The sequence below is a fragment of the Chiloscyllium plagiosum genome, unplaced genomic scaffold (genome assembly GCF_037043375.1).
Source record: "Chiloscyllium plagiosum isolate Xiang-an unplaced genomic scaffold, Cpla_swu_hap1 HiC_scaffold_2, whole genome shotgun sequence".
Taxonomy (NCBI): Eukaryota; Metazoa; Chordata; class Chondrichthyes; order Orectolobiformes; family Hemiscylliidae; genus Chiloscyllium; species Chiloscyllium plagiosum.
In genome coordinates, this window is record NW_028270140.1 from 26,989,086 (window position 1) to 27,015,827 (window position 26,742).

At 41.1% G+C, this 26,742-nt stretch overlaps 1 protein-coding gene across 3 annotated transcripts in view; it reads right to left on the bottom strand.

Annotated features, from left to right (window-relative positions):
* The window catches only part of cntln (centlein, centrosomal protein), a 470,872-nt gene that overhangs the window by 19,037 nt on the left and 425,093 nt on the right, over positions 1 to 26,742 (bottom strand). For all 3 annotated transcript variants that reach the window (XM_087995387.1, XM_087995398.1, XM_087995382.1), the window contains exons 25-26: positions 22,756 to 22,944; positions 17,827 to 17,904 (exon numbers count right to left, since the gene is read on the bottom strand). In XM_087995387.1, coding sequence (XP_087851513.1) covers positions 17,827 to 17,904; positions 22,756 to 22,944 — 267 coding nt within the window. The remainder of the gene's footprint in view (positions 1 to 17,826; positions 17,905 to 22,755; positions 22,945 to 26,742) is intronic.

Below are 26,742 nucleotides of genomic sequence, written 5' to 3' on the forward strand. Positions count from 1 at the left end.
AACTGATCTTGGAGGAACTGTTTGGGTGAAGTTCACAGCACAGAATCAGATAAGTTAATTGTTTTAAGTGGCCTACAGAAAATCTGCAGTAGTGAGTAGAGTGGGTTCTTTCTTGATTATATCTTTTTTGAGATATGTCTCTTGATTAAACTTAAAATATAAGCCATAACTATTAATTTAACCTGGGACAGTGTTTTGTAGAGGAATAAGACAGTGTTATTTTCTGGGTCTGTAGATTATGAAGGAGCAAAAAATGGTCTTTAGTAGACTCATATGAGCTTCTTGTTAGATGTGGGAGTTTAAAGAGAGTTTAAGGGTTACTGCGGATAATATCTGCAATAAATGCTGCAAATCTTATCAGATCAGATGGATCGGTTGGAGAGCCAGTTAGAAGCAATGAGGAATTTGCAACAGCAACAGTATGTGATGGATGGCAGTTATAGGAAGAGGGGAAAGTCTCAGATACAGTCACATAGATGGGTTAACTCCATGAAAGGTAAGAGAGGTAGGCACTTAGTGCAGGAGACTTCTGTGGCTATACCCATTTCAAACAAGTGTGCTGTTTTGGAAAAACAGGGAATGCAGCACGAACAGCCAAGTTTCTGGTACTGAGACTGGCTCTAATGCAACGAGGGGTACGTCAGGTTCCAAGAGATCAATTGTGTTAGGGGATTCTCTAGTCCAAGGTACAGACAGATGGTTCTGTGGCCAGCAGTGAAAAATCAGAATGGTGTGTTGCTTCCCTGGTGCCCGGATCAAGGATGTCTCAGAGAGGGTGCAGAATGTTCTCAAAGGGGATAGGGGCCAGCAAGAGGTCATTGTCCACCTTAGAACCAACGACATAGGAAGGGAAAAGGTTGAGATTCTGAAGGGTGATTACAAAGAGTTAGGCAGGAATTTAAAAAGGAGGTCCCTGAGAGTAGCCATATCTGGAATACTCTTGGTGCTACGAACTAGTGAGGGCAGGAATAGGAGGACAGAGCAGATGAATGCATGGCTGAGGAGCTGGTGTATGGGAGAAGGATTCACATTTTTGGATCATTGGAATCTCTTTTGGGTTAGCAGTGACCTGTAGAAGAAGGACAGATTGCACCTAAATCGGAAGGGCATTAATATACTGGCAGGGAAATTTGCTAAAGCTGATGGAGAGGATTGACTTAGATTTAGATTTACTTAGATTACTTGCAGTGTAGAAACAGGCCCGTCGGCCCAACAAGTCCACACTGACCCGCCGAAGCGCAACCCACCCAGACCCATTCCCCTACATTTTTAACCCTTCTCCTAACACTACGGGCAATTTAGCATGGCCAATTCACCTAAGCTGCACATTTTTGGTCTGTGGGAGGAAACCGGAGCACCCGGAGGAAACCCACGCAGGCACAGGGAGAATGTGCAAACTCCACACAGTCAGTCGCCTGAGGCAGGAATTGAACCCGGGTCACTGGCACTGTGAGGCAGCACTGCTAACCACTGTGCCACCATGCCGCCCACATTAAAACTAGTAAGGTAGGGGGGTGGGACCGAGGGAGATTGTGAGGAAATAGATCAATCTGAGACAGGGACAGTTGAGAACAGAAGCGAGTCAAACAGTCAGGGCAGGCAGGGACAAGGTAGGACTAATAAATTAAACTGCATTTATTTCAATGCAAGGGGCCTAACAGGGAAGGCAGATGAACTCAGGGCATGGTTAGGAACATGGGACTGGGATATCATTGCAATTACAGAAACATGGCTCAGGGATGGGCAGGACTAGCAGCTTAATATTCCAGGATACAAATGCTACAGGAAGGATAGAAAGGGAGGCAAGAGAGGAGAGGGAGTGGCGTTTTTGATAAGGGATACCATTACAGCTGTGCTGAGGGAGGATATTCCTGGAAATACATCCAGGGAAGTTATTTGGGTGGAAATGAGAAATAAGAAAAGGATGATCACATTATTGGGATTGTATTATAGACCGCCTAATAGTCAGAGGGAATTTGAGAAACAAACTTGTAAGGAGATCTCAGCTATTTGTAAGAATAATAGTGGTTATAGTAGGGGATTTTAACTTTCCAAACATGGACCGGGGCTGCCATAATGTTAAGGGTTTAGATGGAGAGGAATTGTTAAGTGTGTACAAGAAAATTTTCTGATTCAATATGTGGATGTACTTACTAGAGAAGGTGCAAAACATGACCTACTCTTGGGAATAAGGCAGGACAGGTGGCTGAGGTGTCAGTGCGGGAGCATTTTGGGGCCAGTGACCATAATTCTATTGGATTTCAAATAGTGATGGAAAAGAATAGTGATAGACCAGAATTTAGACGGTATTAGGTAAGAACTTTCAAAAGCTGATTGGGGGCAGATGTTCAAAGGTAAAGGGATGCCTGGAAAATGGGAAGCCTTCAGGAATAAGATAACGAGAATCCAGAGAAAGTATATTCCTGTCAGGGTGAAAGGAAAGGCTGGTAGGTATAGGGAATGCTAGATGACTAAAGAAATTGAGGGTTTGGTTAAGAAAAAGAAGGAAGTATATGTAAGGTATAGACAGGATAGATCGAGTGAATCCTTAGAAGAGTATAAAGGCAGCAGTAGTATACTTAAGAGGGGAAATCAGGAGGGCAAAAAGGGGACATGAAATAGCTTTGGCAAATCGAATGAAGGAGAATCCAAAGGGTGTTTACAAATACACTAAGGATAAAAGGTAACTAGGGAAAGAATAGGGCCCATCAAAGATCAGCAAGGCGGCCTTTATGTGGAGCCGCAGAAAATGGGGGAGATACTAAACGAGTATTTTGCATCAGTATTTACCATGGAAAAGGATATGGTAGATATAGAATGTAGGGAAATAGATGGTGACACCTTGCAAAATGTCCATACTACAGGAGGAAGTGCTGGATGTCTTGAAACGCAGAAAAGTGGATAAATCCCCAGGACCTGATCAGGTGTACCCTAGAACTCTGTGGGAAGCTAGAAAAGTGATTGCTGGGCCTCTTACTGAGATATTTGTATCATCAATAGTCACAGGTGAGATGCCGGAAGACTGGAGGTAGGCTAACATGGTGCCATTGTTTCAGAAGGGTGGAAAGGACAAGCCAGTGAGCCTGACATCGGTGGTGGGCAAGTTGTTGGACGGAATCCTGACGGACAGGATGTACATGTATTTGGAAAGGCAAGGACTGATTAGGGATAGTCAACATGGCTTTGTGCATGGGAAATCATGTCTCACAATTTTGAAGAAGTAACAAAGAGAATTAATGAGGGCAGAGCAGTAGATGTGATCTATATGGATTTCAGTAAGGCGTTCGACAAGGTTCCCCATGGGAGACTGATTAGCAAGGTTAGATCTCATGGAATACAAGGAGAACTAGCCATTTGGATACAGAACTGGCTCAAAGGTAGAAGACAGAGGGTGGTGGTGGAAGGTTGTTTTTCAGACTGGAGGCCTGTGACCAGTGGAGTGCCAGAAGGATTGGTGCTGGGTCCTCTAGGTTTTATCATTTACATAAATGATTTGAATGTGAGCATAAGAGGTACAGTTAGTAAGTTTGTAGATGACACCAAAATTGGAGGTGTAGTGGACAGCGAAGAAGGTTACCTCAGATTACAATAGAATCTGGACCAGATGGGCCAATGGGCTGAGAAGTGGCAGATGGAGTTTAATTCAGATAAATGCGAGGTGCTGCATTTTGGGAAAGCAAATCTTAGCAGGACTTCTACACTTAATGGTAAAGTCCTAGGAAGTGTTGCTGAACAAAGAGATCTTGGAGTGCAGGTTCATAGCTCCTTGAAAGTGGAGTCGCAGGTAGATAGGATAGTGAAGAAGGTGTTTGGTATGCTTTCTTTTATTGGTCAGAGTATTGAGTACAGGAGTTGGGAGGTCATGTTGTGGCTGTATAGGACATTGTTTAGGCCACTGTTAGAATATTGCGTGCAATTCTGGTCTTCCTCCTATCAGAAGGATGTTGTGAAACTTGAAAGGGTTCAGAAAAGATTTCCAAGGATGTTGCCACGGTTGGAGGATTTGAGCTATAGGGAGAGGCTAACCGGCTGGGGCTGTTTTCCCTGAAGCGTCGGAGGTTGAGGGGTGACCTTATAGAGGTTTACAAAATCATGAGGGGCATGGACAGGATAAGTAGATAAAGTCTTTTCCCTGGGGTCGGGGGAGTCCAGAACTAGAGGGCATAGGTTTAGGGTGAGAGGGGAAAGATATAAAAGAGACCTAAGGGGCAATTCTTTCACGCAGAGGGTGGTACGTGTATGGAATGAGCTGCCAGAGGAAGTAGTGGAGGCTGGTACAATTGCAACATTTAAGAGGCATTTGGATGGGTATATGAATAGGAAGGGTTTGGAGGGATATGGGCCGGGTGCTGGCAGGTTAGACTAGATTGGGTTGGGATATCTGGTCAGCATGGACGGGTTGGACCGAAGGGTCTATTTCCATGCTGTACATCTCTATGACCTCTACAGCCACAGTGATAACATTCTTTTCCTCCTCAAGTTGTCTCAAAAATATTTCACAATCGATTCAGTTCTTTTGATGTGCAGCCACCATTGTATTGTGGGAACATAGTAGCCAATGTGCACATAGCAAGCTTCCACAAGCAACGCAATGATTCTGACTAGATCATCTGCCTCAGTGATGTAGTTTGAGGGATGAATATTGGTCATGCATGATCCCAATAAACCCTGTAAGCTGCTGTCATGGGATATGAAATTATATGCTTTCTCTCAATAATGGTTCTGTCACACACAACATTTAGCTCTGATGCCAGTTTCCCCAGAAGTGATTTCATGTAGCAGGGTGACTCTGTGGTTAGCACTGCTGCCTCACAGCGCCAGAGACCCAGGTTCAATTCCTACCTCTGGATCACTGTGCATGTGGAGTTTGCACATTCTCCCCGTGTCTGCGTGGGTTTCCTCTGGGTGCTCTGGTCTCCTCCCACGGTCCAAAGATGTGCAAGTCAGGTGAATTAGCCAGGCTAGATTGTCCATGGTGTTGGGTGCATTGGTCGGTGGGAAATGGGACCGGGAGGGTTGCTCTTCAGAGGGTCGGTGTGGACTTGTTGGGCCAAAGGGCCTATTTCCACACTTTAGGGAATCTAATCTAGTCTAAAAACAGTTTTATTTTCTTCACCATAATCAACCATTCACCTATTTTGTCAAATTTCTTTTAAATATTTGATTTCTTCAAACAACAATTCCATATCCCCAGGTCCTGCTGCTGCATTCTCTGCATTCCTTCTGTGAGCTAATACTTCAAAGCCATTGTAGCACAAAATGGCTTTATGTCTATTGATCTCTTGTTTGTGATCAATTTCCAGAGGGTGAAATCACTGGTTCCGGATCTTCAGAAAGATAACAGCAATGTGAAGTAAATAGTTCTAATCTCTCCTCTGCATAAACCATTGAGATAGAATTTATTATTTAACAAAACAAGACAGATTTACAGCGAAAACACACTGGGAAATTCATTCTTCATTATTTTAGAACAGGAACATCCTTGAATTGACTATTAGCACCTTAACATGGTTAACCATTGAGACCTCTAGTCAACCAAAAAAAATGATTTTTAGCCAATAGCCGAGAGATTTCAATCGATATCAGTTTTGTGTTAGATGTAGTCACAGTTGATGCAATATTTTCACCAGCGATAACAATGCTTAGTGACTACTATTTGTAATACGTGGGCCTGAATTTTTCAACAGGAATAATAAAGATTATTAATACTCACCACCAATAAATTTTGCTCTAGCCACAGAGTTTGCACATGTGTAGTTAAACATGGAATAATAGGATCGTTTCGCAAACAAGGTGGCCATTCAGTCCATCAAGTCTGCACAAATCCTTTCAAACAGCAATCCATTTAGTCCCACTCCCTTGCTCTTTCGCCTGCAGTTTATTCTCTTTCAATTATTTATCCAATTTCCTTTTGGAGGCTGCTATTGAATCTGTGCCACCATGCTACCAGGAGGTGCAATCCAAATCAAAACCACTTATTGCATTAAAATGTTGTCCTACGTACATCTTCTGGTTCATTTGTCAATTAGGTCAAATCTGTGTCCTGTTGTCACTTGACACAGCTTCTCTTTATTTATTTGAAAAAAAAAGCTGTCATGAATTTAAACACCACTATAAAATCTCCCCTTAACTTTCTTTGGTCAAAGGGAAACTAACCCAGCTTCTCCAGCTTATCTACCTAACTGCAATCCCTCATTGCTGGAATCATCCTAATAAACCACTCTTGTATCCTCTCCAAGTTATTCGCACAGAGAGTTTGAAATAGCACACTGCTATCTTGAATACACACAAGCTATCCAACCAAGAATTTTTAAATTCACCACTCCAATGCAATTTTCTTGAAAATGCGTACAGTTTTAACTTAAACGTTACTGCAGAAATGAACAGCTAACTTTACCACAGTTTTAAAATGATAAGAAAGATGCTACTACAGTTCTCAAAAGTCTAATTCCTATCTGTAATAAGGCATGGGTGGACATCTTTTTCACACTGAATTCAAAATTTTCCCCAAGTGCAATAGAGTATAAACATTTAAGATCACAACTGGTGCTGTGCTACCTTCCAACTTGCCAGTAAAGAAAGATAGATCAGTGATTAGAAAATAAGGAGGATGACTTTTTAAATGTTATTGTGTTGTCATAGTGGAATAAGGTATAAAATGATGGTTCAATATAATCCAAAGGGACATGATGCAGTACATTATGTCCAACAGCAGGAGCGGCGGTTCCCAATCTTCATAAAGACTGCTCCATTAAATTTCCTCCAGTCAATAATTAGGATTCCACAAATAAACCTAGGCAATTAAATCAATACTGTTGGGCAATTACCTCAGAGATTCTGGACTCAGTGGCACAGAAAGACACTATATCTTAGACTGCATAATCAAACATACTAATGCAATTTCTATCAAGATCTTGATTTACTTAAAATAATTGGAGAGGTAAAAGGAGATTGTTTCACCTCAGAAGCGAATGCTGCTTCATGCTCAACAATGGATTGCTTTTTAGCTTTTGTCTTATGAATTCATCACACTGCCGTTGCAGTTCCAAATTTTTGAAAATAAATGTATCCTAATATGAAGATTCTTTAAATTAAAGCAGCCTTTATCAGTGTCTGTTAAAGGGCCATAGCAATCAAACTTTAATCATTATTACAGCACATGTACTGTAAGATGAAAGACCAATCTATTTAGCATCACTTTATGAATCTCAACAAGTTGCCCAAAGCCACTTAAAGATTTCAGTTTAAATAGCGTAAAATAATTTTTAAATTGGTCCATGAATAAATATGCACTGATTTTTATAATACTGCAAAACCCATTTTTATTAATATCTGCTATTAGAACATCTAACCTATCACATTTTTCCTCAAGTCAATCTGTTAATTTGTCCAGATACTACAAGTTTATTAATTAATCAAGTTTTGGCAGGTTTTGACAGATATAGATTTCGCCTGTGCTGCTAGAACTAACCCAACTAAGAGTTTCTGAAGTCAAACAAATTTGCATTTATTATTAATACAACAGGTTTTACTACCCTTCTGAAATAATATTCCTCTTAAATATACATGAAAATACAATTTTGTATTACTATAGTTTAAATCCCACAGCTCAAATATAGAGCTATGGGTCTGTCATCATTTCATACACTGGAACGAAAAATCGTTTTAAAAAGCTGTTAAAACATAAAAGCAAGCAACCAAGAACTTTGGATTTTATTTTATCTATTAACATAAGAATTGAGATAATTTGGACAATGACCTAAAGCCATGTTGTTTCTCTGAATTATTGAATTTATATTATTTGCACCATCCTAATCAAATGAATCTGCTCAGACTGACCTTGTTGCCTTTGCTCACTGGATTTGAGGATCTCTTGTTTGGCTGTTGCTAACAAACTATTGTTTGTATGCTGTCTGATATAACTTGATTATTGTGTTAGTGCCAAGTATTGTAAACTAATGCCGTCATCTCATATTAAACACATCAACATTGATTTTAATAGTGACTAAGTTAGTCTCACAACTGCCAATGGCAATTTTCACTATCTAGCCTCATCAGCACACAAATTGTCCGCTGCCACCCAAGAAAAGAACAGAAGATGCTCATTCTTCGGAAACTGGATCAGTTTTTCTTGTAGGGCCCAGAGAGGTATGTACAATTTTTGAGTCCACACTGTAAAATAAAAAGAAACTCTCCTCCCATGTTGATATTTGTCCATAATATCCACAATATTCATTCCATTTCAAAAGTCTGATGATAGTCATAGGGCTGTTCATAGCTGAAGCAATATAAGATGTCTGAAAGTGGTTTTACATAAAATGGCTAAGAAAGACTTTTAGCTGAAATAGCAGCTTCCATAGTCTGCTGTTTAAAGTTAAATTTCAAGCTAAAGTAATTAGCCATCTTCATAGAAGTATATTCAAGGTAACTAGATTAAGATAACACACAAAGGATCTTGCCAAATGTATACAATGGGTCCTGTAGAACACAAGTAGATGTAGTTGCTTGTGTAGAGGCTGTTATTAAAGTACAGCCTTGTGGAACACTGATAGAAACCTCCATACCAAGCTGGTCCAAAGGCTGGTATTCATCATGGGATTGAAGGGAAGGGTCTGATCATGCGTTCACATGGTGTTAAGACTCCCAGGTAATCGGATGAGTAGTTAAATGATGTGGAGGAGCCGGTGTTGGACTGGGGTGGAAGTTAAAAATCACACAACATCAGGTTATAGTGCAAAAGATTTATTTGGAAGCACCAGCTTTTGGCAAAGGAGCAGTGCTCTGAAAGCTAGTGCTTCCAAATAAATCTGTTGGACTATAATCTGGTGTTGTGTGATTTCTGACTGAGTAGTTAAATGACAGCCAGCTGAAATGGGCTAAGTAACTGTATTTAAACTGCATGTTTTCTTTTGTTCGGCGGAAAGGTCCCTGGACTGCCCTAAGGCTCTCTCCCCACTGGTGTAAAACAATAAGCTCTTTTATGTTTGAAGTGGACTGCTCCTATTTCTTACGTGGGATAATTAAGAAAATTGAGCATAGATTTGTTAAGAGCAATCATGCTCAAATAACTTGCAGGAACTTTTTGATTAGGTACCATAGGAGCTTCATGAAGGTTAAGCTGTTGATGTGTCATACACAGACTCCTAGAAGGTATTTGACAAACACCCAACAAGCATGTAAGCAAGTTACAGCTCATAGTACAGAAGGCACACAGCAACGTAGATATGAAATTGGTTGAGTGAAAGGAAACAGAATAGTTGTCAATACAAGTTTTTCTGGTTGTTGAAAAGTTTCTGCTGGAATTTCTCAGGGGTTAATTTGCTTTTTCTGATAAATATTAATGATCTAGATCTTGGTGTACAGAGCACAATTCTAAAATTTGCAGCTGATAAAAAAACTTGAATGCATTGTAAACTATGGGGAAGATAATGTAGAACTTCAAAAGAACACAGGTTGGTGTTATAAACTAATGTGGAATCTGAAAGTTAAAAGTAGATAAATGTTTTTTGGTAGGAAAAATGTTAAACAATTCAAAATAAAGGTTACGATTGTAAAGGGATAGAGTAGCAAAGGTACTTGGGGATAAATGGACTTAAAGCATTGAAGGTGGCAGGACAGGTTGAGAGTTTAGCCTACAGGTGACTCCAGACCGAAAAGAATATGGTTGACTTTTAACTGCATTCTGGGCAATAAATGCTGGCCTACCCAGAGATGCTCACATACCATGAATGAATGACAACCTGTTTGGGGCACCATACTTTGTGAAAGGTGCAGGGTACAGAAAAGATTCATGAGAATGGTATGAGGGATGAGAAGATTCTGTTATGTAGATGGGTCAGTGAAGGTGGAGAAGAGAAGGTTGAGAGAAGATTGATAGAGATTCTCAAAATCATGAGGGGCCTGTACAGACTAGATCGAGAGAAACTGTTCCTATTCGTGGAATAATCACAACACAATATTAACACAATTGGCAAAAGAAAGAATTGTGACACGAGAAGTAACTTTTTCATGGAGTGAGTGATTAGCACCTGGAATTTGGGTGAGGTGGAGGCATGTTCAACCAAATTATCCAAACACAAGCTGGATTGTTACCAAGGAAGAATGCGCACAAATACAGGGAAGAGGCAGGAAAGTGACACCAGATAAATTACTTCCACAGAAAATAGGTGCAGACATGAAAAGCCTCCTTCTGTATTTAACTATTCTGTGGTTCTGAAATTCAGGTGTTGCTAAATTGGGAGCTGGTGAGCAGAGGAATGATGGGTTATTGGGATGTGGTGCTGGTTAAGACATAAGCGTCAGAGTTCGGATGACATTAAGTTTATGGAAGATTAAATGTAAGAGACGAACCAGATGTATACTGAAGTAGTCAAGTTGAGATAACAGAGTTGAAAAATGTGGTGCTGGAAAAACACAGCAGGCCAGGCAGCATCCAAGGAGCAGGAGAATCGACGTTTCAGGCATAAGCCCTTCTTCAGGAATGAAGCTGGTGTGCCAAGCGGGGAGGGAATTTGAGGGAGGGCGCTGGGAATACGATAGGGGGAAGGAGGTGAGGGTGAGGGTGATAGGCCGGAGAGGGGGTGGGGGTGGAGAGGTAAGGAAGAAGATTGCAGGTCAAGAGGGTGGTGCTGAATCCGAGGGTTGGGACTGAGATAAAGTGGGGGGAGGGGAAATGAGGAAGCTGGAGAAATCTACATTCATTCCGTGTGGTTGGAGGGTTTCTAGGCGGAAGATGAGGCGCTGTTCCTCCAGGCGTCGTGTGGCCAGGGTCTGGCAATGGAGGAGGCCAAGGACCTGCATGTCATTGGCGGAGTGGGAGGGGGAGCTAAAGTGTTCAGCCACGGGGCAGTTGGGTTGGTTGGTGCGGATGTCCCAGAGGTGTTCCCTGAAACATTCCGCAAGTAGGCGGCCTGTCTCCCCAGTGTAGAGGAGACCGTATCGGGTGCAGCGGATACCGGTTTGGGGTCTGTATGGAGGTGGTGGAAATGACAGAGGATGATACAATGTATCCGGAGGTTGGTGCGGTGGAAGGTGAGGACCAGTGGGGTTCTGTCCTGGTGGCGAGTGGTGGGGCGGGGCTCAAGGGCGGCGGTGCGAGAAGTGGAGGAGATGTGTTGGCTACTCCCTTGGTTTGGAGGAAGTGGAGAGGATTGGAAGGATATATTTCCCTCTCCACCCCTATCACCAGGGATATATTTCCCTCTCCACCCCTATCAGCATTCAGGAGAGACCACACCCTCCGCGACTCCCTCATCAGGTCCACACCCCTCCACTCCCGGCACCTTCCCCTGCAACCTCAAGAAGTGCAAAACTTGCGCCCACACCTCCCCCCTCACCTCCCTCTAAGGCCCCAATGGATCCTTCTATATCCGTCGCAAATTCACCTGCACCTCCGCACACATCATTTACTGTATCCGCTGTACCCGGATACCCTCCAACCACACGGGATGAATGTAGATTTCTCCAGTTTCCTCATTTCCCCTCCCCTCACCTTATCTTAGTCCCAACCCTCGGATTCAGCACCACCCTCTTGACCTGCAATCTTCTTCCTGACCTCTCCGCCCCCACCCCCTCTCTGGCCTATCACCCTCACCCCCACCTCCTTCCACCTATCATATTCCCAGCGCCCCTCCCCCAAATTCCCTCCCCCCTACCTTTTATCTCAGCCCGCTTGGCACACCAGCCTCATTCCTGAAGAAGAGCTTATGCCCGAAACGTCGATTCTCCTGCTCCTCGGATTCTGCCTGGCCTGCTGTGTTTTTCCAGCACCACATTTTTCAACTCTGGTCTCCAGCATCTGCAGTCCTCACTTTCTCCAAGTTGAGATAACAGGCATGGACGAGGGTCTCAGCAACCGCTGAGCTGAGGCAATTGTGGAGTTGGGTGATATTACAAAGGTGGAAATAGATTTCTGAACGATGGCTCAACTCTGTATTTTGAAGGTCATCACAGAATCAAATGCGATACCAGGATGGCAAACAGGCTGCTTTAGCGTCAGCCAGTTGTCAGGGAGTGGGATGGAATTGGCAGTGAAAGAACAGAGTTTGTTATGGGTACTGAAGATAATGGCTTCGATCTTTCTGATGTTTAGTTGCATAAAATTTCTGCTACACTAGCTGTTGGACAATAGAGTGATAAAGAGAGGTGGTGGAGAATTAGATCTAAGTGATGATTTGGAGATGCCGGTGTTGGAATAGGGTGTACAAAGTTAAAAATCACACAACACCCAGTTATAGTGCAACAGGTTTAATTGGAAGCATCAGCTTTTGGAGCGACGCTCCTTCATCAGGTGGTTGACAACCACCTAATGAAGGAGCGGCACTCCGAAAGCTAGTGCTCCCAATTAAACCTGTTGCACTATAACCTGGTGTTGTGTGATTTCTAACCTAGATCTAAGTGGTGTCAGTATGTCTGCTGCTGGGAAGGGAGTATATAAGTGTGAACTGAGAGGGTTTGTATTTCTTGAGAGAGACAAGAGGTAACAGTGTGGGTAGAGAATGATTTCACATTACAAGTGGTTCCATGATTATGACTGAATTGTTAAGAATATAACCAGCATTTAACATTTCAGGTAAAATTTGCATGGATTTGGGAGTCAACATCACATTCAAGAACAAGGGGTATGGAGCAGTTGTTCCTTATATTTATGTAGTAAACAACATGCTATTTAAAATACAATACAAAGTAACAAAAGTAGGATATAAAACTTCAACAATGCGATTCTAAGGCTTTATGGAAATGCAGGTAGAAATTGAGGACTGCAGATGCTGGAGATCAAAGTTGAGAGTGTGGTTCTGGAAAAACACAGCAGGTCAAGCAGCATCCAAGGAGCAGGAGAGTCGACATTTTGGGCATAAGCCCTTCATCAGAAAACTGCACCATCACATTCTATAGATTATTCAAATTTGGAGCTTTGGCACGATGGGTGGAATATGCACCCCCCACAGTTGGCAAGAGAGGTGGTGAGAGGAGAAATAAATGTGTGAACTGGCCCTGATGAGATACCCACCCCTTTCGCCATGTTATCAAGTTCTGGTGAAAAGGTTCATCGGAAACGTTCTTGACAAACAACCAGTCAAAACAAAATTAGTCAATTAACAATCACCCAAGAGTCTCAAGTCACTAAGTCCCCCAATTCCTTGCGTTCTCGCTGGCGAGAAAGGTAGCTAGCTTTCTGACTAGGAAACCAGGGAGGACCTGCGTCTACATTATTGGAAGGGGCCTCCACCCGCCTCAATCTGGAGGCAACTGGAAGCATAGATGGGGAGCAAAGGATGAACTTTGAAAACCACCCCGTGCCCTTTTCTCTAACATTCCAGAACCCTTTTCCTTTCCTCATCGCTGGATCACCTGAGCGTGGGCCACGGCCGGCAGTCGTAAGGTCAATGGCTACAGATTTTTTGATTTGCCAACAATTTCTGGTGACTCTAGGTACCAGTGTTAAGACTAGTGATTGGCCGAGAAACCCACCCGTACTCACCTGTCAGCTCTTGACATTGTAACTGGCACACAATTGGGTGAGTTATCACAGCAAAAGAGGAAAATTACTCCCCTCAAATCAATGTTACAGTTAAATCCATTAATACAGCCTGAAATGAATACTGCATTAGAATAAAATACAAAGACACTGACAGAAACTAATATATACTGCGTCCTCTACTGGAGTTCACATTCAAAGATTAGATTTTATAAAAATGTGGAGCGTGTGCACACGTACATCCCAATGCTACCAATACAATGTGACTTCAATGGCTTTCTGGCATTGCAAAGATGAAATCAAATTATAAAACATTAAGGCAGCAGTATGGTGAAATTCATAAACAAGAATTCACCTCCTTGATAATGCCCCTCCTAAACCCCAGAAAGCCAACACTTGATAAAATAAGTCATGCACAGTTTTACCTCAATTCAGCTTCAGACCTTACTCACATCAAGAGACTAATACCACGGACAAATTGGAATAACCAAATGTCAATTGATTGTCCTTAATCACTTGTGACAGACACAGTATTCCCGAAGACAGTATGTTAATAAAGAAAAAAAAACTTGGAAACTGATAAGAGAAAAGAAACACAGAGGTCACACCAGGAATCTCTGTGGATTTGCCTGTGATTCAAGACAGTCTCAGCCTTGTCATCAAGTGTGCAGCTTTCCACTCAGCACGGAAATATCAATAGGAATATGTTTGCGAGGTCTCTAGTGGACATTTTTTCATTCTTTCTGCATCGACAGGATTCCAAATCAATATTCAGTTCCCACTAACAAGCTGTGCACAGTCTCTGTAGAAAATATTGCGCAGAATACAGGAAGACATGGTAATAAACAGCTGTCCAGCTGTGAGGAAAACATGAATTGACTGCAAGCGAATCCCTTGGAAAAGGTCACAAAGCTATGAACCACTCTTCAGGTATTCTAATTTATTGCTGAATATAAACAACTAATAATACTGTGTTGCTTGAGCTACCTTGTTCCTACACATATTTTATATTGGCACAAATTTATATTATTATTGGAGAGATAGTAATTTTATCTATACAACTATTATGCTGAAAACAGCCTTATTCTTTCCTTTTTAAAATTTATACTCAAGAATGCGCCATTGGAAAGAATGATCCTTATACGTGTCAGATAACTGCAGTGTTATTCTACAACACATATTGCACATTGCATTTATATCTTGATAACCCTGAGAAGTTCACAAGGGAAACAGAAAGAGGCTTTGCATGGAATGGGTGATATTACACAAAACTAGTCGTGCAGTTAGAGGTAGGTTTTTAAAGAAACATTCTAAAGAATCTGAGTGATGGCATAGTGGATTTTTAAGGTAATCTAACAGGATGCTGAGTATCAGCAGAATATGAAGACTGATGCAGATTCAGAACAGTGGAGTGTGTAGCTGAATAGTTACAGCTGTAAAAGTGGACCATGATATTGGGAGGAATATTAGAGCAAATTGTAGGAACATAAGAACAGAGGCATGTCATTCAGGCTTTTAACCTGTTCCACCAGTCAGTGATATCACGGCTGATTTGTGGTCTGACTCCATATTTACCAATGGCCTTTATCCCTCAATATCTTTGCTTAATAAAAATGTATCCTTCTCAGATTTAAAACTAACAACTGATGGAATATCCACTGCCATTTATTGAAATGATTTCCAAACACTGACGACTCATTAATGCTTCCTAACATCTCTCCTGAACAGTGTGGCCCTAATTTTTAGAATATATCTCTAGCTCGAGAATCCCCAGCCAGTGAAAATAGTTTATCTTTATCTAATCTGTCTTTTCCTGTTCATATCTCTAAACTGTAATGGATGAAGAAGGGATTTATGTCATAGAAATCTCAACCCAAAGCTTTCTGATTAACTGAAATTGAGAACAGAAGGAAATGGGGAGATGATGTGTATCGAGAGGTTGGGTTTGTTACAATTTTCCCTTTTATCTTGAACACAACCAAAAAACTCACACCAGAGGAATACTTCACATTATCCCTGATGTAGTTATTTGATATACGCCACCAAGGCCACAGTGATTCTCAGCTGCTGGGGATTTACTTCTGTTCATTTCTCTCTCAGGTTAGACATGTCTTATTTAAAACTATCACTCATAGTGAAGGTTTCTTCTGGAGGTCCTCCCTCTACTGCAGATTAGGAGATTCTCCAGGCTCATTTAAATTTGGTTAATTTAATTCAGCATGAGCTCCCACCCACATTCTGCGAGGGGAACCATGAAAACTTTTAATCTCGAGCTGCTCTCTCTCTCTCTCCTGCATCCTGGCCAGTGTGGGAATTGAACCCTTGCTATTGATGTCACTCTGTATCTTAAGTCAACCACTCAGCCAATTGAGCTAACCTGCATCCCACCTGTGCCTATAAATAATGAGTGAAATAGTTATTAAAATTGCACATGTCCTACTGGCCGCCTTCAGGAAATCATTGGAACCCAAGATTTATACATTTTCCACAGGAAAGATATGAACAGATCAGAGAGGGTGCAGAAGACGCTTACAAAAACAATTTGAGGAATAAAAAACTTCAGTTATAAGTACACATTGGAGGGGTTGAGACTGTTTTCTTTGAACAGAAGAAGGCTAAGAGGTGATCTGATTGCAGTTTTCAAAATAGCGAACAGGTTAGATAGAGTAGACAGGGAGAAGCTGCTCCCACTCATAAAAAAGATCAATGAGCGAGCACATATTTAAAGTGTCTTGCAAATGACGCAAATAAAAGATGAGAAAACATTTGCCACACATTGGGAGGTTTGAGTTCATGATGCACTACCTGGAAATGTGGAGGAGGCAGGTTAAATTGAGACATTCAAGAGGGCATTGGATGATTATTTAAACAGAAACACATTGTGCAAGAGGGGAAAAGGTAAGCCATGATGGTCATTTGGACAGCCAGTGCAGAAATGATGGTCAAAGAACCTCTTTCTATGCCATAACAATGCTATAATATTTCAGCATCTTCAGTATGTTCATCAGTGATTTGTTGATCATACATTTCTTCAAATCTTATGAACTTCCCCTAGAAATTATATTCTAATAGTGGACATGGTGTTTAGGATTGTTCCAGGAATATGTCCATGGGACATAATGAATTCATTGAAAATATTTGCTAATCCTTGATCACTCAAGTGCTACCAAAATACAATTGTTTGTCTGATCTCTCAAACATATTTACATTCAGAGTCTGATCACAAGCTGTTAATCACTCCTCCCCATTCCTCCACTTAGTTTCGGCAAGGGAAGAATGAGAGAGAGAGAGAGAGAGAGAGAGAGAAAGAGAGAGAGACTGAGAAAGAGAGAAAGAGAGATGCAAGAAGCAAAGAGATGTTCTGTTTTAATTGGTACCACAGCTGTTGTAATATTTCACATATACTTGTCTCTATCCAGTGCTATATGTGCATTTCCACAGTATTTTCATCTTAGATATACATCTTCCCAATACCCAAAGAAAATATACAAATTGACCTCTGCAGTAGTGCACTAACATTGCTGTTCTGACGCAATTCTGCAAATGTACTTCAGGATTTCATGTGATGTGGAATGGCATGAAGACAACAGCACAAATATAAGGTTTCACAATAAAATTCAGAACTTGAACTTCTGGTTGCCTTACTTTCCCCAACCGCAAGGAAGGATGTGCACAGATCGATGCATGTGGCTGGCCTTAGTGAGTTGTACTGCTCTGTAACACATGACTACCTTTGCCTCTGCATATGGTTCTATTTCTGTTACTACTGGGGATCGACCTGCTTCTACAGCTTTCTATGTGGACCAGCTCATTTGATGCAATAGAACTTTGGAAGTACCAGCCTTGTATTGTTTGATTCACCCTGCTATCAAATATCTGCACTATCGCATCTTTATTCCCAAGCAGATTTGGCATTCACAGAGTAAGATGCAACAATGAAGTCAATGTTTAACTTCGTAAAGTTTGGTTTAAGATAAATAAATAATTCAGATCTCCTTCACTTCCAAATTAGTTATGCCAGTGAAATGATCCACACATTAAAGTAGTAAGTTTAAGTGAATGTGTTGTGAAGTTATGGCACCTAGACACAATAAAAATCATTGCAGATTGGTAAATTTGTAAACTGGACTGTGAAACAACACTGAAGTAATTTCTGAATAAAGTTAAAATATAAGAGTAATTTTTAAATTACATTTTGACTCAATATTCTGTATGTTGTATATTTAAATTTATGGAAATACTATTTTTACTGTGATGTTTTTCATATAAGGTGAGCTTTACATGTTTCCTGCTATTTTTAGACTACAGTAAGCATGAAAGAATTGTTTACACACAAGTTGCTTCAATACCTGGCCTTCCAGAATCCTCTGTATTTCAGCCAGCCAACACTGATCTTTCTGCAAAGCTTTTTTATTTTCTTCTGCTTCCTATAGGTAAATAAAAGATGGCATAATGTTAAGATGTTCCTTGTATTTTATTAAAATTAGTCTTATTTGTTCAATTGTCATTACATAGCAACATTACAGAAACAGGTTATTTGACCATGCAGCTCTGTACAACATGGGTTGTATGGCATTCCATCTAATTCATTTCAGTCTTTCAGCCTTTTCTTCCACTTACTCATCTATTTCCCTTTTAAAAGCATTTGAGCTATTTGCCTCAATCATTTCCTGTGGGAGTGATCTCCACATTTTAAGCAATCTCAATAAAGAACTTCCTCCTCAACTCTCTACAATGTTAATAGTAACTATCTTGTATTTATTCTGCACTGTAGCCTCATGCTGCTAGTTAAATGTGCTGCTAGGAAAGAGGTTGCGTGGTTTTAGTATATTATAGAAAGTGGAGGGGTGTCAAACATCAAGGTCGGGGCTTAGGATGTTCAAAGGTGGAGCAGAAAGTGTGGTGGTTTATTACATAGCATGTTGAAACAGCAAGAAATGCTCCTGATCTACTGAACAAAAGCAGAGCTGGAAAGGCACTTTGCACTGTCCTTCTCATCTCTTTTTTTGTTTCTGGTTTCCTGAGGCCTGGGAAACTTGTCTGGTGAAAGTAAGAATATGGCAATTGTTAGAATGGAGGTATGCATATTTATAACAATATTTTAAAAATCAAATTGCTTCTACAGCAGATTGGTGCCTGTTCCTTGTCCCATTTCCATCATACTGGAAGATGGCAGGTTGGGTTCCTGTTTCATATTTTTTGCACTTGAACATCTAACATGATGACAAACTCCTTACTTTTGGAAGTTAAGATTCAGCTCCTGATTTCCCTGTTGAAAGCATTCCTAATTTTTAAAATATCTATCAGATCACCTCTAAATCTTCCCTTTTCTAAAGCAAAAAGCCCCAGTGTGCTCAATCTTCCATAATGTAGTAGCTGTAATACCTCAATTTTGACATAATTTTGTCAAACATTTTATGTAGAAACTGATGGAAGATGAATTATTCACTTCAAAACCTGAAATTATCTTACAATAAAAAACTAACAATAGGAAATGAAAATTTGCTCACATTAAAATTACTGCTGTAAGATCAAATTATTACTTCGCACATTATTGGAGTTATTTCAGAAGTGTAAAACAGGTTTATTGCGCTGTTTACAGGAGACTCATTAAAAAAGAGTTTTCTCCTTTTCTGGTCTTAGATCTCACTGTGGTACAGATGGTCAAGACTGCTTATGCATTCATAATGATCCATCTGCTCTTCGTGCAGCAGAGGGAACCCAGTGCTCTACAAGGTACACATGAAGAACACTACTTACCACAGCACAAGCATAATCAGCATTTCAATCAGACAATCAGATAAACACTCTCATGAAGGAAATCCCCATAGGTTAAGAAGGAACAAGGTGAGACATAGATTTAGATTTTTATTTAGAATTAGAGTATTATTGTCACATTTCAGCAAAGGAACCCACCACTGCTAACACTCTGGAAGGGGGACCAATCCCAACAGCCTTAGTGATGAAAGATTAGGGATGCTTGGTTGTTGATGAGGAGCCAACAGAAAACCAATCAGAGACACGGAAGATTTACAGCCATAGTTTGTGGGTGAATATGTAACAGTGCAAAGTGGAAGCAGTTATCCAAATACAAAACAGTCATCTAACACAGCTGAGGACTACAGTATCCCACAGCAGATTATACAGTAAGAATTGTAACAGTGTCAGCAATCATCTTTCTCATAAGTTAATGGTTTGCACTATGGTGGGCAACTCTGTGTTAAGCATCATATGATGTGCTTCAGGGGTTACAATCTAGTATGCAGTTTCCACCACCTTTGCTGCAAAGGCAGACAATGGGCTAAGAAGATATATAACTTGCTAACCTCTGATTTGTGTGTCCTCTTCATGCCAAATAGGGTTTCTGTTTGCCTCTTGCAACACGCTTCTGAATAGTCAGCCTTCAGAAGTCACATGTGCCTCAGTTGTCAGTTTTAGTATCAACCACCTTTCTGTCTCACTTGCAGATACCCTTGTAGTAGAGGTATGGATAAGAAAGTTGTGACCACGTGGTCAGTTTTCTGCCCAGAAGGTCTGTGGGTATAAAGCCACCAACCACCTGATACATGTGGCCAAACAAGTGCAGAGGTTGTTGATTGTATGCTGATGGAATTAGCTCATTCCAGGTCCTCTGAGTTGCTGACCCTGTCTGCCAAAGGTTGCTAAGATGGGAAATGTTCAGCTTTTCTCTGCTGCCTAGCAAATGTTGCCCAGGTGATTTGAGGGTTGCTAGCTCGGTTGATATTCATTATTCATCCCTAACTGACCTTGAGAAAGTTGTGGTGAGTTGCATCCTTGAATCACTGCTGTCCATAGTGCACTAAGTACACCTTAGAGTGAAGTAATGGTGAAACAGATCAAAGTAAGGATGATGTGTGGTTTCGAGGGGCACATGTGATGCTCCAATGCATCTGATGCCCTTGTCCTTCTATGTAGCAGAACTCTTAGATTTGATGTATGCTGTTGAAGGTTGTGCTGAGTTACTTCTGTGCATCTTATAGGTGATACACACTTCTGTCACAACTCAGTGATGGAGGAAGTGAATGTTGAAACTGATGGATGGTAGGTCAATCAAGTGGAGGGTTATGGGCGGGGAGAGGGTCAGAACAGTCAGGTAGTGATAGGTGAATACAGGTGGTGGATACGACCTGGTTGGTTAATGGAAGGAATGCATATAATTGGTAGCTAGAAGGAAGGGTTGGTAGGAGGAATGGAAGGGAGGAGGTGGAGCTGTAAAGGGAGATGGGGGTTGGGTGGGAAGGTTATTTGAAATTGGAGAACACAATGTTGAGTCATATGGGCTGCAGGCTGCCCAGGCGGAAGATAAGCTATTATTCCTCCAATCTGCAGTCTGATTCACTGTAGCAATGGAGGAGACCGAAGATGGACATGTCGGAGAGGGAAAGGGAAGAGGAATTGAAATAGGCAGTGACTGGGAGGTCAGGCTGGTCCTTACAGGCCTGGCTGAGAGGTTCGGTGAAATGTTTCCTTAGACCACATCAGGAGCACTGGATGCAGTAAACTAGGTTGGAGGAGGGGCAGGTGAACCTCTGCCTCAGGTAGAAGGACTGTGAACAGAGGTGAGGGAGGTGGTATGCCAGCAGGTTTTGCATTTTTACTGTTGCAGGGGAAGGTACCGCGGGTGTTAATGGGGAGAGTGGCTCAACTCCAGGCTGAATTGGAGCAGATCATCAACAATTGAGGGGAGCTGTGACTTTGACAATAACCGGGATGGATGGTCCCCACTTTTTCTGAGCACAAATCTTGCATCAACAGATGACATGGTTCAGTGATGATGGCCCAGGACATCCTTAATCAGCACCTGCACTGTCTATCAGACTTACAAAAAAATTACAGAGAAGCTATAGATGTAGGATCTCATCATTCTCCTCTGTCTACTTAGTGGATCTTTACCTGTTGCTTCCCCCTCTGCAGGCTGTGCAGCACCATTGGAGGTTGATGTCTTCTTTACGCAATTGTAATTGCTGTCTCTTTCTACACAGTCTTCACAATTAAAACAAGGTCACAAGGGCACTTCATATGCTTTATCTGCTGGAATATGCATTGCAGCATTATTACAGCATATGAAGATGGTACAGAAATGTTGGTTCTTTTTGTTTGTACTTTTAGTTGTTTACACACCAACACCTCCCCCACCTCCCTCACCCCCCCCCCCCCCCCCCCACAACTTCCCACAGTAATATCTTCAGTATCCCTAGGTAACTAAAATGCTGAAATGCACACAGAGCACTTGCATTCTTACAAAGAATAATTCTTGCATAGCAATAACTAGAAATTGATGACTCTTTATCTACCTTCATGTTCAGACAACCCTTGGGAGACCATGGTATAAATGCTTTAATGAAAAGACTATAGCAGCTTTATTTTTATTATTCGTTGAAGGGACATGGGTGTTGCTGGCTAAGCCACAAGTTATTGCCCGTGCCTAATTGTCCAGACAGCATTTACCAATCAACCATAACGTGTCCACAAAAAGTATTTGAGCAAATTATTCCATTTAAGGAAAGCTAGATGATGAAGAAAGGAGTAGGCTACGTCATCAAATGAGATTAAGAAAATACAGTGAGAGAAGGCTGGAGTCACATGTATACTAGACCAGGTAAGAACAGCAGATTTTCTTTCTTAAAGGACATAGGTGAACCGGATAGACTTTTCTGATAATTGACAATGATTTCACAGTCTAGATTTTTATTGAATTCGAATTCCACCATTTGTCATAGCGGGATTTGGACGCAGGTCTGCAGAATATTACTTGGATCTCTGGAACATCTGTCTAACAATAATACCAAGATTTCTGGCAATGCCGCCAGAATAAGACTTCAAACTGGACCATACAACAACTGAGGAACAAATCAAATGTGATGCAAAGAATTAATCATGTGAAGGCCGTAGTAGCAGCCACCTTAATTCAATCTGCTAACTTGTAGTTAGTCAAGTTTTCTGAGAGCTCACATGGGACATTTGTAGATATACGTGCATGTGTTGAAACTGAACAGTTGCAACTAAATAATGCAAGATTGGCAAATAGAAAATAACGTAAGCTGTAACTTCACAAAATGAAAGGACAATGCTCTCATATTCAAAATCATATATACTCACTAACTTGATGTAACTCAGTACTGAGCTTTTCATCCATATGGATATTCTCAATCGTTTGAACATTCATGTGTCTTAAAGGAAATCACAATTTCCATCCACTTGATATTCACTTGTAATAACACTTTTATTTAGAATAGGTGTGCAAAAATATTTCTTACCACTTCATCCTCAAGATTCAAAATATCTTGCAAATCACTTTGTGAAATATTCAGGATGGATGCTGCCATGGACTGGGCTTTGTTAATAGACTCTTTTGAAAGACCTTCATGGCTGATATGTTTCACCTTTGCTCTTTTCAATTGGGTTCTTCTGTCTTGAATTTCTTTGCACATCTCACTGGCTAAAGTCTGTCATTAAAAATAATCAAAAAGTTATTTATACAGGAATGTACAATTTTAAGTGTTGAACTGGAAGTTCAACAACAATTTGCATTTAACAAAATGTCCCAGAGACAGAAGGAAAGAAGTCGAGGTTAGGTGAAAGGAGATACTCTTAGAATAAAAAGGTGTTTTCAAATAGATAGGTCTTAAGGAAGACTTAAAAGGATTGAGAGAGAGAGAGATGGTACGGTGAGAGTAGTTGGAATGTGGAATTTGTATCCACAGGGAGTATTTGAAGCAAATAAATCCACTTAAGGAAAACTAGACGAGGAAGAAAGGAATAAGCATGTTAAAGAACGAGATTAAGAAAATACAGTGGGAGAAGGCTCCAGAGGAGCATAGTGACCAGCATTGAGCAATTAAACTGAATTGCTTGCCTCTGTCCTGCACATTCAGTATAATTGTAAGTAAAGCCCTACATTCCAAATTTAATGCTTAATCTTTTAATTGCTTGTTTGCATCAGTAGGCAAAAAAGATACTTAACAAATACATTTTTGTCTTGGTCTCAGACTTGGCCTCTTAACAAATTCACCAGAAAAATATGAATGCTTCTACATTTTTATTATATGGCTGCTCAATATTTTGGAATATTACCAAATGAAGTGCCAATACCAAGTTACTTCTTTGCGAGAGCTTTGGAGATAACAGGATTAGAACACAGAAGCATAATTCTGTCCTTTCTTTTAGTATCGTATTCTGTCCTTGTCATTATGTTGCTGCTATAAATTCCTGCATTCACATACATCATGAAAATTGTCCATATAAATTTGTCACATTTTAATTACACATTCCAAGTAAGGAGGGAAGGGGGAAAAGAAAGGCAATGATAATGAAAAGGAATGGTAGGCATTACAGCCAAAGGCTTGGACTGGACTAAACTGGAACAGACACACAGATAGGCATGTCAAGACATAACATTTAGGTGGTGGCTCACCACCAAATTCCATGTCAAGAATTATTTCATAGACAGTGGTAGAATGATGACCCATTGTCATTCTTGCTCTGAATATAAATTGATTGAATGTAGGAAATTGACCCAACTACAATAGATATTTGTATAGGAATTAATGTGTAGTACACTGTTCCAAGGTGCTGCAAAGGAATGTTACTAGTCATTATTTAATATTGAGCACATAAGGAGAGATATGATAGGCCACCAAAAGCTTTGTCAAAAGTGTATATTTGGATAAGTGGAAAGCAAGGTAGAGAAGTGGATGATTTTAGGCAGGAAATTCCATATCTTCAACTGTTACAAAGAAACAAAGAAAATTTGCAGCCAAGGAAGAGGCCCTTCAGCCCTTCAAGCTTGAGCTGATTCAAATCCACTGTCTAAACCTATTGCTCAATTCCTAAGCCTATCCAAATCCACTGTTTAAATCTATCACCCAATTCCTGTATCCCTCTGCTCCCACCTACTCCCACCTGCTCCCATCTTTCCCGATGCACCTTAAATGAATCTACCATGCCTGCCTCTACCACCTTTGCAGGCAATGCGTTCCAGGCACCAACCACCCTCTGTGTAAAGTACTTGCCGTGTATATTCTCCTTAAACTTTTCACCTCTCACCTTTAACGTGTGACCTCTCGTTCTTGAATCCCTTACCCTGGGGAAAAGCTTATCTCTATCTTCCCTGTCTATACCATGATTTTGTAGACCTCAATCAGGTCCCCCCATAATCTCCTTTTTTCTAATGAAAGCAATCCTAACCTTCTCAGCCTCTCTTCATAGTTAGCACCTTCCATACTAGGCAACATCCTTGTAAACCTTCTCTGCACCCTCTCCAAAGCAAACACATCCTTTTGGTAATGTGGCGACCAGAACTGTACACAGTATTCTAAATGTGGCCGAACCAAAGTCTTGTACAACTTTAACTTGACCTGCCAGCTCTTATACTCAATACCCCGTCCAATGAAGGCAAGCATACCATATGCCTTCTTGACCACTCTATCCACCTGTGCAGCCACCTTCAGGGTACAATGGACCTGAACTCCCAGATCTCTCTGCTCATCAACTTTTCCCAAGGCTTTTCTGTTTACAGTATCGTTTGCTCCAGAATTAGACTTCCCAAAATGCATTACCTTATATTTGTTGAAGACAACAAGGATCGATTGATTAAAATCAAAGAAGCTGGAAAGACCAGAATTGGTGAATTGCAGGTATCTCAGAGCTATAAGGTTGGAAGACATTAGAGAAATAGGAAAGGGTGAAAATAAGCATTTGGCTTTGGCTGGTCAGGGCTGCATTGGAACAACTAAAGCCGAAAGATTAAAAAAATCATGGAGGGCTTTAGTGGAAATGAAACAAGATGGAGTGGATGCACAGTGGCCAGTGGTTTGCACTGCTATCTCACAGCGCTAGGGACCCAGGTTCAATTCTTGCCTCGGGCAACTGTCAGTGTGGAGTTTGCACATTCTCCCCGTGTCTGTGTGGGTTTCCTCCGGGTGCTCCGGTTTCCTCCCACAGTCCAAAGATGTGAAGGTTAGGTGAATTGGCCATGTTAAATTGCCCGTAGTATTAGGTGCATTAGTCAGGGGTAAATGTAGGGGAATGGGTTTGGGTGGGTTGCTCTTCGGAAGGTCAGTGTGGACTTGTTGGGCCAAAGGGCCAGTTTCCACACTGTAGGGAATCTAATCTAATCACTCAATAAGATAGACTGATGTTTCTTGAGAACAATCAGCCAATCCTTTCATCTGAAGCACACATTTCAATTTTCCATCACTCAAGGGGCTGATAGCAATTTTCAGTCAGATAAGGTTTGGCATATAATAAACATCAATTTTAAAACAAAAATCCACAGTAAAGCTGTACGTTGACAGTTTAAATAATAAAAATAACAATCACAAAGTACCAAGTAGCAGAGCCATTCAAAAAATATGATGTTGTCTTTTTTATTTAAGAAACAGAGTAAAAAGGAGACAGATTAGACCCAAAGTCCTCATCACAGGGAAAGGGGTGGGATGAGAGCTGAGCTAAAGAGTTGGGTTTAGGTAACACCAACACGTGTGTTCATCTATTGGCAGACACTATGAGCTGGCCTCAACAGAACTCATATGACATTAGATGAATATGGGGATGACTGTGAAGGCAGCAGGACCACTTTTTTATCTGTTGAGGCTCGAGCTGTCCAAGTGGGTGGATGTGTTCTGTTTCTGTAACTCTGGTCTTGCTCCACAGTTCACTCGCCTATATTAACCCCTGTCCTCCTTTAGGGGGCCATCATCTGCAGGGGAGGATGATGACAGCACGACCAAGCCAAAGGTAAAGAGAATGACAGTATGGTGGCAAAAGGTGGGGACGAAGGAGAGAGAGAGAGAGAGAACGCAGCCATGGGCTGATGAGAACTGCAACTTCCAAAATTCACCAAACTATGAAAACAAAAGAGAAGTTCACAGCTCCTCCAGTTATACAGTGTTTCTCTCCCACACTTGCTGCAGATAGACTCACTGGTGACTCAATGGCCTGTGATTAGAGGAGCAGCTCCTTGCTAATCTGTCGCTTCTACCTACTGGTCCGCACAACACTTTGGAAGTCATGCAGGGCTGGATTCCGAGCCCCCACGGCACATGCTGGACAAGCCAGCTGTAGATAGTATAAACTGACAAGCATACAGCTAAGATTGGAAACACAGGTACATAAGGTATCACAGGTGTGAAATTGTATCCTAAGCTTATGCCCATACGCAGTGTGCTACTGTCTTCCTCTGAATTCACTTCCTTTTACTTATAGCACATATCTGATGATTCAAGATCATCTCTTGTTCAATT